The sequence below is a fragment of the Meles meles genome, chromosome 21 (genome assembly GCF_922984935.1).
Source record: "Meles meles chromosome 21, mMelMel3.1 paternal haplotype, whole genome shotgun sequence".
Classification (NCBI taxonomy): domain Eukaryota; kingdom Metazoa; phylum Chordata; class Mammalia; order Carnivora; family Mustelidae; genus Meles; species Meles meles.
In genome coordinates, this window is record NC_060086.1 from 21,207,751 (window position 1) to 21,223,744 (window position 15,994).

Below are 15,994 nucleotides of genomic sequence, written 5' to 3' on the forward strand. Positions count from 1 at the left end.
TGGTCAAACCCCAGAACTGCCTGACCCCAAAGTCGGTATTCTTGACCATTCTGTCCCCAGCCCAACATGGAAGCATCCGGGCAGATGGTGTCTATAGGACACCCCTACCTAGCAGCTACAACGTTGTGTCCAGACCTCTTTGGGTGGTGTTGCCCTGGATCTCAAGCGGGGATGGCCCACAGAAGGAAGCTTATTTTGTCAGACGCAACATCCTGTGTGGGGCACTTCTTGCCACCTCTGCTGCTGTTCCATGCGGGAATAGAGACCGCACGTGACCGTAGCTTTCACCTGCCAGACAAGACCTTCCTTTTGGTTTACACAGTCTAAGTCCCCCTGGGTGGCCCCCCCAGAGAAAGCACAAACCCAAAGATTCTACAACCCTGCATTCCTGGCGGGGGGGACACCCCATGGGATGGGTCCTGCGAGTCCAGGTCCCGCAGAAGGCAACCCTTTCAGCTGAGCCTGAAGCTCCCTGGCTACGGGAAGCCCAGGAAACTTTGCAGTCCTGACCCTTTGGGACTCCTTCCTAGGGCTCCCTCCTGCCGGTCCTTGTCCCTCTTGGGGAGCCCAGTACTCTCTACTGAGTAGGATGCCCCCTCCTGGCCAGGTCTGTGGCCTCCCCCGCGCCCCCCCCCCCCCCCCGCTCTCCGCGGGGATCCTCTTTCTCCGAGAAGGCGCCTTGTCCGGCGTTCTCCACGCTTCTCAGCCCCTCCAATCGGGTGCGGGGCTCCTCAGAGGCGTCCCTTCTCTCCGGGTCCCCCGCCCGCGCCCGGCGTGGGGCGCCCCCTCTCCCTGCTTAGGGCGGGCGCCGGAACAGTGTCGCCGGCCGCCTGCAGGTGTCTCCCCACGGAGGGGCGCGCGTCCCTGCGCCGTGGCCGCTGCCAGGCGCCAGCGGCTCCTCGCCGAGGTGCACTCGCGCTCCGGGCTCCGGGAGCGCCGGCGACCGCTCCGCCGCTGCCGCCCGCCCCCCGCGCCCCCCGCGCTCCCCGCGCCGCGCCCTCACCCCCGGGGGGGGGGGGGCATGGGCCCGCGCCGCGTCCGCCGCCGCCGAACGCAGGCGCCCGAGCCCCGGGGCGCGGCGGGCAGCGGCCGCTGACGCGGGGCGCCGGCTGCCAACTTCGCGCGCGGAGCTCCCCCGGCGGCGCGGTCCCGGCGGCGCGGGCGGCATGAAGACGAGCCGCCGCGGCCGAGCGCTCCTGGCCGTGGCCCTGAACCTGCTGGCGCTGCTCTTCGCCACCACCGCCTTCCTCACCACGCACTGGTGCCAGGGCACGCAGCGGGTCCCCAAGCCCGGCTGCGGCCAGGGCGGGCGCGCCAACTGCCCCAACTCGGGCGCCAACGCCACGACCAACGGCACCGCCGCCCCCGCCACGGCCGCCGCCGCTGCCGCGGGGAACGGCCCCCCTGGCGGCGCGCTCTACAGCTGGGAGACGGGCGACGACCGCTTCCTCTTCAGGAATTTCCACACCGGCATCTGGTACTCGTGCGAGGAGGAGCTCGGCGGGCTCGGTGAGTGAGCGGCGGCGCCGGAGGCTCGGCGCCCCGCTAACCTCCCCCCACCCCGCACCAAGCCCCGGGCGGCGCGGCCCCCGCGGCCCGAGCCCCGGCCCCGCGCTACCTCCCGGCGGCGGGCCGAGGAGCCCCGCGCTCCTCAGGGCTCGGCCGCACGCCCGGCCGCACGCCCGGGGGCGGGGAGCGCGCGGGAGCCGGCCGGGGGAGAGTAGGGGGCGGCCGGGACGCGCCGCTGTGCTGGGGCTCCGGGCAGAGCTGCTTCCTTTCCCGAGCTCCCGGCGCCTTTGGGGACGTCGCCGCGCCCGGGAAGGCGCGTCTCCCGGGCACCCAGCCCAGCGGCCGGTCGGCGGGGCGCGCGCTCCTTTCCGCGCCAGAACTCGTCTCTGGGCTCGCCCCCTCCCCCGCCTTCGTTCGCGGGGCACCGGCTCCCCCTTCCCGGCCGGTCCCGCCTGGGGGCGGGCGCACCGACTGCTGCTTCGAGTGCCCCCGCCCCCCCCCGCAGGTCCCCGGAGCCGGGGGTGGTTGTCGTTCACCCAGTCGGGGCTGGGACAGCACGAGAGTCGGGGTGGGGGAAGGCCGGTGGGTTCGCGGCGTGGAGCCCTTGGTGTCCTGGCCCCCGCCCGGGAGAGGATGCAGCGGGCGGGGGGCGAGGCGGCGGGAAAGCGGGACGGCTCGGCTCGGCTCGGCTCAAAATTGGTGGTGGTGATGATGGTGGCGGTGGGAGGGTGACTTTTCAGAAGGCAGATCAGACTGTTCCATGGCCTCGCTCCTCTTCCCTGCCCGCCCCGGGGCAGGCAGTGAGGCCCTGGGGTGGGTGCTGGGCCACACCACCTCCCAGACCTTGTGGTGTGCTAGGTCCGGACGTGGGGAACCCTCTTGAGTGAACTGACCTCTCTCTCCAAGGTTAAAAGTCTGTGCGTGCCCAGCTCTCCCATGCGCTCCAGCGGGGTTTATGTGTGTGCTCGGATGTGGATGGGGGCGGGTGACATTGGAGTTTGTTTGGAATAAGCCATTGGCCTGACTTGTTTGTCTAAAGGACAGAGAGACAAGAAGGTGTAAATTTAACCCAAGGAGGCCGCTGCCTTTGCCTGGAATTCCCTTCCCCATGTCTTCCCCGGGCTGGCTCCTCACCTCCCCCCCGGGGGCCCCACCCGGCTTGCGAGGCAGGGTCTTCTGGAGTGAAGACCTCCCATCCCCTGGGGAGTAGAGTCCCCTCATTTTGTCCCTTGTCACCACCTTTATCTCCACCATGCTTGGCACAACCTGAGATTTTCTGGAGCCTGCCTCTGGTCACTAGTTTCTTGTCACCCATGTCCACAGGATGTCCCTGTGAGGGCAGGGCCTGGGGCCTCCTGGTTCACGGGCATCCCCAGCTGCCGGGTAACGTCTAGCTGATAGGAGGTAGCGGATAGGTATGTTTTTGTGGGACTCATGTTGGATGAGGGCCTGGGATGATAAACCAGGGGTTTCCTGGGGTGCTGTCTGCTCTGCCTTGCCCCCGGAGGTGCCCTGCTGAACTTTTCTCTCCCCACCTGTGTGCTGCTAGCCGTTTCCCAGACACCGCCGTGTGAATAGGGTTAAACCTCGGAACTGCTCTCGCCCCATCAGACTCCCTTCTGATGTGCACTCAGAACTCAAGTCTTTACTCTGGGATGCAGTTAAAAAAAAATGAACCTCAAAAGGTATCTTGGCCAAAATTTTCGATTTTCCATCAGTCTGACCATGACCTTTTCCACAGAAGCCTCGTAACATCTTATCCTGGGGGACATCTGCATCTCTTGGGGTAGAGGTTCCCACACATCACCTCCACTTGTCACCAAGTTTCTCCTTTGCATAGAAGCGCGCAGCCTCCCTGTTTGTCCTTTACGCACAGACTTAAAAGCACGAGGCTGCGTCTCTGGAGTGGTGGGGTCCCTGCCTCTGGGGGTGTCCCTCTCCCCCCCATGGCTGACTGAGCGTCTTCACTGAGGTCTCTCCTGGCTTCTCCCTGAAGGTCACGGCCCACCTCTTGCAGTGATTTCCCTGTGTGGAACACTCAGCCAGGGCTTGACACGGGATGTTTAAGCCCGAGAAGTTTTCATAAAAATTATTAATTGAAAAACATTTAAAGCAATGTTAGCTTCCATTTATGGAGACTTTAAGGCACACCAGGCGCCGTGAGAACGTCTCACCTGCCAGATCTGGCTGACTCCTTGCCAACATCTCCGTGCCCGGCACTCACTCCAAGGGTGCCTACTTTTCAGATGAAGAACTGGGGGTTCAGAGAGGTTTTCGTCCAGGCGTCCCAGCTGGTGAGGGGGCCCCGATTATCTTCAGTGACAGAAGGGATCAGGGTGAAGTGGATGATGGATGCTATTGAGGGATCCGGGATGGGGAACCATTTTGGGGGGGTGGCACTCTGCCACAGACCCTCCTCCCCAGTCCTCCATTTGCGAAAACACGGGTGGTTCGTTTGTTGGGTAAATAAAACAAACCCACGGTTTCCCCTTTTCTCTTTATCGCTGTTGGCTAGAGATCACCCCTCCCAGAAAATCACAATTTTCCTCCCCGAGCGCTTGGAAAATAGTTATCAGCCTGTCAGAGCCGGTGAGGAATTTGGGAGGTCTGAGCCAGCTTGGATGGTTTCCCTGGCTGATCCCGCGATGCCCAAATCCTGTCTCGCCCCCTCTGTGGTCCTGAAAGGATGTCAGAAGTACCTGGCCTCAAACTTTTGTTGCCATGGCAACCTTTCTTCTGTGTTCCGTGACCATTTTTTAATTTATTTTTTACTTGAAGAGGGGAAAAAAATGCCCCAGCGCCCCCCTGCCCCCTACAAAATCCTGCTCTCCTCTCTCCCTATCTCCTGAGACCTCAATGGCCATGTTCTGTCCCTCCCGGCCAAACTACAGGGAAGGCTTTCTCTGCTTCCCAGCATTTGACGTTTACCCCAGTGAAAACGCCAACCATGAAACCCTGACCTCTTCGGGAGAAGCAGTGCTTGCTAACTGCTCCTTCCTCTCCAACGCTTGTTCGGCAATTTCTTTCTGTGCCCAGAAGAGCCTCTCCCCACTCTGGGCAGCCACAGGGAAATCTAATAAGCCCTTTTACCCACATGAAAAAATCTACAGCGTTCACCAAGGAAAACTGCAGCTTGTCCTAAACAGACACAATTTCACCAGACCGGGCACAAAGAAAGCTTTTCTCTTTCCTCTAAGAAGGAGCATCAGCCTCCTTCAACAAACAGAAAGGGAACGTGGCCTTGACACAGAATTACCCCAAGCCCTTCACACAAATTGGATTTCTCCCCTGGATTAGATGCTCGGAAGGGCTGGGTGGTCGCCTGTTGTTGGCATTCTGCGGGCGGGGGCAGCAGAGGAAAGGTCTGGAAAAGGAATAGTGAAGGTCTGGGGGTGGGGAGATGGGCTGGCGGGGCGTGGGGCAGTGCTAACTGGGAGCACAGGTGGGGTTGGACTTCATCTAGATTGTGTTTGAACCTGAGTAAGTCGGTGACTCGAGAAGACTGGAGGGGTGGCAGGGGAGGGTCGAGGAGGGCTGGCCAGGATGCCTGGAGGGAAGTGGGACTGAGGCAACCACAGAGAAGGGAGGGACGGGTCACGGGAAGCGGGAGCACTGTTTCCCCTGGGATGGGTGGAGAGACGCCCTTTGTGAAGGATGGCAGCTCCTCGAGTCTCCTGCTGGCAGTGTGGTTTGGGCGAGAGCCTCAGTTTGCTCCCCTGTAGAATGGGGGATCCCAGCCGGTGGCACCTGTCGGAGGTGGAAGATGACCGCAGAGCTATTTCTGGAAACGTTTTCAAGTCAGTGCTAAGCTCTCTCTGACCACCCAGTTCAGAATTGATCTCCCCACACATTTCCTGCTTGCTTTTCCTTCTAGCACTTGCTACGGACTTTACCTCAGCGTTGCTCGTCTGTTTTGGGTATGGTCCGCTGGCTCTGTGAAGGTGGCGGCTGAGTTCCCCTGCTCTGTTCCCTGCTGCTCCCTTAGCGCTCAGGACACTGGCACATAGTAGGTGCTCAGCAAACACTGGTGGGATGAATATTCGTTGTTGTTAGGAGTGCTGCTCTCTCTTGGGCTCCGAGTGTCTTGTTACCCTGCAGGGAGGCCAACAGGGGACCTCTCCCCTTTCACTGAGGTGCCCACCACACACAACCCCGCCGTTATACGCCCTGGTGCTTGTGGGGTGAGGTCATTCTCACTCAGGAGGGAAAAGCCCCTAGCTGACCCCTGACCCTCGCCTTTCTTGCTTCCCTTTCTTTTCTACAGAACCCCCACATCTTCTGCTTGCTCCCTTAAGTCACGCCGCGATCTTTTTCACGAGTATGAGGACTGACATGATGTCCCCATCGAGGAAGCTTCTCGTGCTGGGAGTGTGTCGGTGTAATATCAGATGGGCTTTGTGTTAGGATTGTGTTTTGGATGGGTGAAGACTGGGACTTCGGAAGGCGTGATTGTAGCCCAAGACCAGTGTTGTTTTCTTCCATTTACAGAACAGCTCTCTGACAGCCTAGTGCCATGATTCCAGCTCTTTTCTGGGGCACAGAGAGGTGAAGTGACTTGCCCAAGCACACACAGCTACCCAGTGGCAGAGCTGGGATGTGCACCCAAGCAGAAGTTTCCAGAACCTGGTTCTTGCCTGCTATGCGGCACCACACCCCCACCAACCCAGTTCAGTCCGGCTCCCCGGGCTCCTCCAGCAGAGGAAGAGCTGTGCAAGGGAGTCATGAGCCCCAGGTTTGAGTCTCGGCTCCAGAGCCAACTTGCCAAGCGACTCTGGCTAAGTCCCATTCCCACTCTGTCCTTTTCTTTCCTCATGCTTGGAATGAAGGTTTCCTGTGTGTGTTTTTCTGTCTGGATGATGGAGGCAACAGAGAACCCCACAAGGACAGGTTTTGGGGACAGACACCGGGGTCCCAGCCCCCACACCTCTGCTCACCTGCTGTGTGGCTTTGGTTGGTGGCTTGCCCTCTCTGGGCCTCAGTTCCCTTGGCTGGGACACGGGGACCATCAGAGCTGCCTCATCACTCCTGTTGGAGGTAAAGCTGATGGTGTGGGCGCTCTGTGGGCACCCAGCAAACACCCAGTACGAGCTGGGACTGACCCTGCGGCCTGCGGGTCCGCTCGGAACTTTCCATCTGTTTCCTTTAGCCCCGCAGTGTTTAGTCTTGGAATGAGTCGCCAACATTTGAAAATGCAGACACTTCACGGAAACATATGGATTTTTGGCAGGACTTTGAACACAGAGTCTGGGATCCCACGGGAGTGGCGGGGGCCCTCCCACGAGGCCACAGGCTGCCACCCACCCACCCGCCCCCTCACTGTGGACACAACCCTCCCCCTTCCAGGGGCTCTGGCCTTGGAAGAAAAGTCCTCCTTGGCGCCTCTGGTCCTCATGTCCCCATATCGTCTGCTGGCGAATCCTGTAGCTCTTTGTTCAGAATCCTGGACCTGACCAGGCCCTGCAGCTTTTCGCTGGGCTCCCTGCTTCTACCCTCGGCCCTGGTCTGCTTTCTACCCAGCAGTGAAACCCAAGTCAGATCACCTCCCTCCGCTGTGCATAGGCCTCCTGTGCAGTCTGTCTCACTCAGGCTCAGAGCCAATGCCTCCCAGGGCCTGTGGCCCACTGTGATGTACCTGCAGAGCCTCTCTGACCCCACTGCCTTCACTCTGCCCAGCGCCCAAGACCTTTCTTGTTGGTTCCTGAACAGGCCCATGCCTTCCTGCCCCAGGGCCTTTGTACTTGCTGTTCGTGCTGTCTGGGGACTCTTCTCCTGGATGTCGGCAAGGCAGGCTGGCCTGGACTCAAATGTCCTCTTTCCCAGGGGCCTTCCCTGACCACGCCCTCTCAATCAGCGACCTCCCCTCCTCCCCCCAGCACTTCCCTCCCCCCTTCTCCCTCCATGGCTGTGACTGTTGTGTTACCTGCTACATATCGTACTCTTCTTTATGATCTCTCTCCTCTGCTCCCCTGACAGCTCCATGGGGACAGGACTTTGGTCCATGTCATGGAATGTCGCATTCCAGCACCTAGACAGGCTGACACTTAGTAAGGGTGGAGTGACTGTGTGTTGAATGCATTTGGGATTCTAGAACTCAGGACTTCTGGGTATGGCCAGCGGCCCCGGCTCTGTGCTCCGTGCCGGTCATTCCCACGGACTTGTCAGTCACTCCCTCTTCGCTCCCCGCTCTTCTGCTCTGCTCCTGAGAAGCTGTGCTCCGTGGGACCCCGTGGGGAGCTGGAGGGGTTCGGTGTGGTCATTGCCCTTTTTAATCTGGGGTACCAGTCTTTTGGGGGTGTCATGACTTGGGGCCTCTCTGGGTTGCCCGCAAGACTGTGGGGGTGAAGCTCTTTTGTCCCCAAGAAGGACAGAAGCAGATTCAAGCCCCAGTATGGAAAAAGGTGTGTTTTGTGGGGGCAGCTGTCCCCCACAGTGTCCAGGCAGAGACACAATCACTAGGCCTCGCAGGGCTCCACCCGGGTTCCTGGATGCCTGAGACGTTGGGCCCTCCCGAAAACTCAAATCCTGCAAGGGCCAACCCAGGACCACAAGAGAGGGCCCTAGAGGGAGAAGGGGGTTTGTGAGGACCTGGGGGCAGTGGCTGAGCCCCAGACACCCATTCTTATTGCTGGGTGGGGGCCCACAGGGGACCCCCTTGTCCATTTTGCCAAAACTCCAGGTATTTTTTGGGAAACCTCTTGACAGTTAAAATTTGGTAGCTGATTCAATTAAAAAATAAGAAGCCTGTCCTCTGGGCTCCTGGGTGTCTCAGTTGGTTAAGTGACTGCCTTTGGCTCCGGTCATGATCCTGGAGTCCCAGGATGTAGTCCTGCATCGGGCTCCCTGCTCGACGGGGAGTCTGCTTCTCCCTCTGACCCTCCCCCTTCTCATGCTCTCTCTTTCTCTCATTCTCTCTCTCTCCCTCAAAGAAATAAATAAAATCTTAAAAAAAAAAAAAAGCCTGTCCTGCAGGCCAAAAGCTAATACTTCCGAGGGGGCGAGCCAACCCTCCTTTTGCCAGTTTGCAATTCCTAGAGGCAAGCTCTGCTGGTAACAAGATTTGATTCCACATCTCTTGGTTCACGGTCTTGAGACAGAATCTGATGGGATGGCATGGTGCTGGAGGCCGCAGCTGGTCCTGTTCACTGTGTTCTGGGAGGCGGGGGTAGGATTACACAACCGGTCCTGTGGGCAGAGGGGACCAGAACTGGGCACCAGGGCAATGGGTGGCGCTTGGGCAGATGTTCCAGAAAGGAGTCAGCCCTATTGGCCAGGACTCTAGGAGTCACTGCAAGCAAGAGAAACTCACTTGAAATGGTCTTAAGTGGAAGGAAAAAAAAAAAAAAGGAACTATGGTTTCTCTCTTTGTATAGATTCTGATTTTTTTTCTAAAGATTTTATTTATTGGGGCACCTGGGTGGCTCAGTGGGTTAAGCCTCTGCCTTCAGCTCAGGTCATGATCTCAGGGTCCTGGGATCGAGGTCGGGCTCTCTGCTCAGCAGGGAGCCTGCCTCCCCAACTCTCTCTGCCTGCCTCTTCTGCCTACTTCTAATCTCTCTCTCTGTCAAATAAATAAATAAAATCTTTTAAAAAAATAAAGATTTTATTTATTTGAGAGAGAGAGCGCGCAAGTGGGGACAGAAGCAGAGGTAGAGGGACCAGCAGACACTATGCTGAGCTTGGAGCCCGATGCAGGGCTTGATCCCAGGACCCTGAGATCATGACCTGAGCCCAAATCAAGAGTCAGATGCTTAACCCACTGAGCCACCCAGGTGTCTCCCTCCAACACCCCCCCCACTCTTTAAGTAATTTCTACACCCAGCCTAGGGCTCAAACTTACAACCCTGAGATCAAGAGGCACTCACTAAGCTGACTGAGCCAGCCAGGCGCCCTTGTCGTGTCTCTTTTTTTTTTTTTTTTTTTTTTTGACAGACAGAAATCACAAGTAGGCAGAGAGGCAGGCACAGAGAGAGAGGGGAGGCAGGCTCCCTGCCGAGCAGAGAGCCCGATGCGGGGCTCGATCCCAGGACCCTGGGATCATGACCTGAGCCGAAGGCAGAGGCCTTAACCCACTGAGCCACCCAGGCGTGTCTCTTAACAGAAAGTCTCATGAGCAGATTCTGGGTGTGGGTCGTGTCTGGATCAAGCAGGGCTGTTGGGAATCTGTATCTTTCCAGCACTTGGCTCTGCCTAGTTAGCGTCATTCTCAGGTGCCTCCTGCCCCGCCTTGGCTGACAGCTTTGCGCTCACCTCCTGTCTTTCCAAGAATTTCAGTGGAAAAACGAGGTCTTCCTTCCCAATATACCAACAAAAAAGTCCCAGAACTGGTTCTCAGAGGATCAACAGCCCTGAACCGATCAGTGTGGCCCAAGAGGGTAGCCAGGCCTTGGTCACTTGTGCCCTTGGTCCTGTGGTCACACCCCAGAGGGAGACATCTCTGCCTGAGCCACGTGTTTCTGAGAGTGGGAGGGGTTGTAGCAGTGAGTTCTTGCTACGGAACGCTGCGTAACAACGAAACCTCCTTGGCCTATGCTCCCCGATTCTTCTGGAGAACTTGTTAGAATGCAAAGCCCCAGGGTCCTGCCCTTGGACTTTTTGCTTGGTGGGCCTGGGTGAGGCCCGGGAATCTGTGTTTCTAACTAGCTCCCCAGGGGTCTTGGGGACACGGGCAGGCATGGGCACCAGCGTTGGGAGACAGCCCTGTCATTTTGCATCTGGGAATGAGGCAGTGGGCAAGCCTGGGGCTGGTTTCTGCTGAGTATGGGGTGGGGTCGGCCCCCTCATCCTCCCCCCACCCTGAAGCCCCTGCCTGTGGGCTCCTCCTGCCTCCTGCTCTCTTGTCTCCCTGACTGCCTTCTGCTCCCCCTGCCCTGCCCTCTGGCCTCCCTGCACTTCCAGATGCTCCAAGCTGATTTCCCACTTTGGGGTGTTTGCTTTTGGATGTTCCTGGCCCGGAATTCCGTTCCCCTGTATCTGTAAGTCTCTGCTCTGCCCACAGACCCTGTCAACCCCCTAGCTTCTGTGTCCTCCCGAAGCAGCTTGTTGAAATGACCTTTTTATTTGTTTCCGTGCCTCTTTACGATTTGCAGCTCTCGTCCTAAAGTGAGTCCCTCTGAGCAGATGGGAGACTGTATTCAGCTCACTGTGGTGGTGTCCCAGGGGCGGGACACGGCGGTCCTTAGGAAGCGGCAAAATCCCTTGGGATTGGAGAGTAGGTACCCCGTGTCTCCCCATCCTGGGAAGGCTCAAACCCCAAGGAACCATTAAGGAGGGGTGGGGGGGGCAGGTTGTGTGTGTGTCGGGGGAGAGGTGGAGGAAATTGTGACTGTGCAGGGTCACACAGCTCCCGGCCCATGGGGAGCCCCTGGGGATCCCCAGACCTGTCCCCCGGACCTCACGGATCCTAAGGAAGATGTGGTTTTGGTGGGGACACTGGTGGAGACCATGGTTTGGAACAGAGCGAGCATGAGTTTTTCATCTTCTGAGTTTTCAGAGGAAACGTGGTCCTCAGTTTCTGTACCTAAAAAGTGGGGGGTAATGGTACCAGGCTTTCGGATAGGTTTTTTTCTAGGGGTTCCTGGTTAATATCTACTCCAAACGGAAGGCCAGAATCCTGAATCCCTGCTCCCCCAAACAGTCCCTCAGCTCCAGAAATGAACAGGAGGCACCCGAACTCTGTAATTGGGTGGTGATGTTGGTGAGATGTGCAAGGGGGCCTGGCCCCACGCTGCCCGGGCCGTTTGGATAACTCAGTGGTAGGGTGAGGGGCCTGGCCACTTCCCTGCTGGGGGGATGGCCAGTGACTCTGGGGGCCTTCCTTGTCCTGTGTCCCAGCCTCCCAGGGATCGGGTCCAAGGTGACGGCTGGACCAGGGTGGGGAGAGGACAGAGTAGGGTGGAGAGAGGCAGAGCGAGACGAAGGGACACAGAAGGAGAGAGACACAGACACAGGGACACACACAGGTACACACACGGACATATACACAGACAGACAGAAAGACAGACACGCACACACATGCACACAAGCACGCTCACACAGGCACGCGGAGGGAGCAGGCCCAGGGACCTGGAGGGGAGCAGCAGAGGGGAGCCTGAAGGAGCCCGGAAGGCCGGAGGGGACCTATATGGCCCTTTCTCTGCTCTTTTCCAGGACCGCCGGGGTCTGCGGCCCTTCCGGGCCTTGCTCCCTTGGCCCTGGGCATGTGGGGAAGGCAGGATGCCCCTCGCCCCCTCTCCCTCCTTCCTCCACCCGTGCCCTGTTGGGGGGCCCCTCTCCAGACTGTCCCAGGTTATTTTTACCAGTCATTCACGATCTAGGAAACTCGGTCCGTGGGAGGCAGCTTCCCAGCGAGCCAACTAGATCTTCACCCTGTCGCCTCGGGGACACACTTGTGGATCCTCCACGCCCCTCTGTCTGTGTCCGTTTGTCCTCCCTTCTCTCCAGGCCTCCGTCCACCCTGTATTCTCTATCAGAGGGTCCAGTTCTGGAAAAGGGGAGGGAGAGGCTTAACTCTCTGCTTCTGTCTGTCCCCGGCTGCTCTCTCAGCTGCCAGCCTTGTCCCCCATCATCACACCCCTTGCAGCCTTGCCTTGGGAGAGCGCTTTTAGGTGGTCCTGGGAGAAGCGGAGAGGGGAGGGAGAGCCTTCCTGGAGCGCAGCTGGGGGGTGGGTGGACACAAATCTTGAGTTGTTCCCTCGGCTTGGAGGTTCGAAGGGAATGAACAAAGCCCACACCAAGCCCCTGCTTTCCTGCCCTCCCCAGCTGGGGCAGGCTGCCTCCCGCTACCGTAGCCCACCACAAATCTGGGAAGGTCCAAGCAGCCATAGGGACTGGGTCTCATGCTGTCCTCATCAAGGACCTAGAGAAGAGAGGCTCCATCTCTGGGCCTCCAGGCTCCTGAGGCCAGAGAGCGGGATGTGTTTCTGCCTGGGAGGGCCATCTGCTACTGGCCAGAACAAACCTCAAGGTCACATCTAACATCCTCAGGGGCTGGGGGATGGCCGTCCTACCGTGGGCCTAGGAAGCGCGGAGCTGGGACGATTGGGGACGGCTGGGATGGCTCCCACGCCCACACCCTGCCCCTCTCACCCGTGTCTCAACAAGCAACAAAAGACACACATGCACACACACAGTGCTCAATCCATCAGCCAATCCTGCTGGCTTCTTTGAAAGACGCATCCAAAGTCCAACCATTTGTCGCCCCCTCTCTGCTACCGTGGCTGAGTCAGCACAGTCCCTTGCCTGGACGACTCCAGCACCCCTCTCACTGGTCTTCCTGCCTCCCCTTGTCCCCCATAGTTGGCTGAGTGTTCCTGTACACATTGGATGACATCCCTCACGTGACCTCATCTCACTTGGGTAAAGCTAAAGTCCTTCCTGTGGCTGCAGAACCAGACCTAAGTTGTCCCTGTTGCCCCACTACATTGTCCCCTGCTTCTGCTGCTGGGTTTTGCACAACCTACCCTCCCCCATGCTTCTGCCTCAGGGCCTTTGCACTTACTTTCCTCATCCCAAAGACTCTTTCCCAGATTCCCACCCCCTCACTAATAAAATATGTGGGGTCTTCTCTGGTCACCCAGTTTAAGACTGACTCCCCACACCTAGTATACCCTCTTCCACCACTCAGCCTGATCTGTTTTTTCTATAATGCTTTTCCTCCTGACATTCATGGACCTCAGATGCCCCAGTGACAGGCGGCCCATTCTCTGAAAATCATGATCTACACCAACTCTGTTTTATGGACAAGGACACTGTCTCTGAGGGGAGAGGACCTCCTTGCAGAGCTGGTGCTGGGACCCAGATGGCTTCCCCTAGGCCTTGCTTCTAGTTGCTGGTCTTTGGTTATTCCTTGAAGATCCACAGACCCCGACCTTCAGTTTCATGCCTTCTGCTCGATTCCTCAGAAGAATGTTATTTAAAAATAGCCCTTCCCCACTGTCTCAAAAAACCACTTTTCCTGGGATAGGTAGGAAGCAAACAGTTGGAATTACTCTGATGGGAAGACTTGAGATTCCTTTTTTTTCCCCCAAGCTTTTATTGATTTATTAGAGAGAGAGAGATAAAGTATGAACAGGATGGGGGTGGGCAGAGGGGGAGGGAGAAGCAGACTCCCCGCTGAAGAGGAGCCCAACATGGGGCTCAGTTCCAGGACCCAGAGATCATGACCTGAGCCAAAGGCAACTGAGCCCCCGAGGTGTCCCTGAGATTAGAGTCTTTGATAGGGTGTCATGGAAACTTCCTTGAAGTGAGACCCGAATGAGCCAAGGAAGGCAGCCTTCTGGGGGCAAGGAGCACTCAAGGCAGAAGAAGTCCATCCCTAGTGGTGGGTCGCTTTGGTTTTCTACCCACGGAGTCAATTTTCTGTGAGTTGTGTTTCCTCAGAAAATAATTTATTCATCCAGAGTTTTGAACTGACTTGAGCAAAATTTAGCACAGTATTTTCTTAGGATTAAAAGGAAAAGTCTCTCTTTGAGTGGTTTCCTTTTTGTACTCCTTGTCCTGTGGATTTGAGTTGTCTTTCTCTTGTTTTTCTTGCAGGAGTCTGCCGAGTGTAATATGGGTCCTGGTGCTTGTTGCTTTTCAGTCCCTCCAGAAAATACACACTGGCTTGAAATCCTTACACAGGACCTGGGATGAGACCTCATTCTGGAGGCCCTGATAATTTGGTCCAGCTTCCCCTCCTTATTTTTCAGCTCAGGTTTTCCCAGGCTGTTTTATGGTCTCCCCTTCCCCCTCCTGTTTTTAAGAATCAGTTTTCTAATAAATTATTTGTTTAAATTTTCAAATATGGTCCTTTTCCTTTGGCTCAGTTTTTTGAGGTTTGTTTTATTAGTGTTTCCAAGTATTTGAGTTGAAAACTTTGTTTCCTTAGTTAAAAAAAAGAAGGAATGCATTTAATACTATGAGTTTTCCTCTGAGCCTCACTTTGGCCCTGTCTTGTGAGTTTGAAAATGCATTGCTTTCTTTGAAATGTTTTTTTGATATTATAATTTTGTCTCTGTCTCTAACAGTTTTTTTTTTTTTAAAGATTTTATTTATATGAGAGAGAAGGTAGGAGAGAGAGAAAAAGCATTAGCAGAAGGAGGGGCAGAGGGAGCAGGGAGCAGGGAGCCTGTCTTGGGACTTAATCCCAAGACCCTGAGCAGGGAGCCTGTCTTGGGACTTAATCCCAAGACCCCGGGATCATGGCCTAAGCCGAAGGCAGGCACCCGGCTAACTGACCCACGCAGGCCCCCTTTTCTCTTATGGTTCTGAAACTTCAGTTTCATTTCTCATTAATCCAAGAATAATTTAGTAGAGCACTAGAAACTTCCCAGTGCTTTGTCTCATTTGCTGAAATGTTTGGCATTGACTTCTAGTTTTACTGAGTGACAAAGTGGCCTGTTAACTTTCTGTTTCATAATTCTTAAATATTCTTTGGGCAGTGTCTTGGTAAATGTCCCTGAAAAACCAGAGACATTCCCTGTGTGTTGGGTAAATAGCCTTATAGCTAGTATTATCCAAGGACTTTCTTGTTTATTTCTCTGCTGTCTTGATATTCCAAAAGCTGAAGTAGGTCAAAGTCTTTCCCTTCCATAGAATTCTTTCTTTCCATTTTTACTTGTGTCTCTGCTAGTTCTCCTTTTTATGCAGTTTGATTCGATGTTATTCATCATAAAACGATTCATGACAGTTATATTTTCATTGTGAAATTGTGGATTTTATCTTTTGTCAAGATAAAATGACTATTTTCCCCTAGTGAATGCTTTTTGCTTTGGATTCTATTTTTTCATATTTTAATATTGCTATCCCAGCTTCGTTTTGTTTGTGTCCCCTTGATGTGTCTCTCTGTAGCCTTTTCATTTCAGTGTTCTGGGTCTTTCTGCTAGGTTCCTCTCTGGCAAGAGATTTGGTTTTCTGGTACAACCGGGGTGTCTTAACCAAACAACATTTATAAATACATCTGATCTCATCTCTCCTTTTTTGTTGAAGGCTTCCAATTTTTTAGCCTTTTTTCTTTACACATTTTCTTTGTTTTATTACTCCATGAGTTAGGTTTTGTTTCTTTTTTCTTAGCTAATGATTTAAAAATGTGTACACACTACTGTTAATTCTGTTTTTAATTTTCAGACTTCTATTTCTCTGATGACTGTGCGGAGCAATACAGCATATAATGCAAATTTTGAATTTTTGAATTCTGTTTTTTACTCATATTGGTAATGACAATTGCAATTTTATTTATTTATTTATTTTTTGCTTACCTGGTCTCAGGGTTAATTGCAAGTCCCTTTAGTTTACTTTCCCTCTGCTTTTGTTCATGTGTTCACTGGGTTTGAATGCGACATATAATGGCAACCGGTATTGTGCTGGGTCCCATGTTAGATACTGGGATATAATCTTGAAGAGGATGACTAGATAGGTTGCCGCCCTTATGGAACTTCTAGAGTGTATGTGTGTATGTGTGTGTGTGTTTGTGTGTGTGTGTGTGTGAATAATACACAAGGAGGCA

At 55.4% G+C, this 15,994-nt stretch overlaps 1 protein-coding gene across 3 annotated transcripts in view; it reads left to right on the top strand.

The window, feature by feature from the left end:
* Positions 1-1,139: 1,139 nt before the first annotated feature.
* Positions 1,140-15,994, top strand: part of GSG1L (GSG1 like) — a 200,274-nt gene continuing 185,419 nt past the window's right edge. For all 3 annotated transcript variants that reach the window (XM_045993678.1, XM_045993679.1, XM_045993681.1), the window contains exon 1: positions 1,140-1,509. In XM_045993678.1, the coding sequence (XP_045849634.1) occupies positions 1,167-1,509 (343 nt within the window). In that variant the 5' untranslated portion in view covers positions 1,140-1,166. The remainder of the gene's footprint in view (positions 1,510-15,994) is intronic.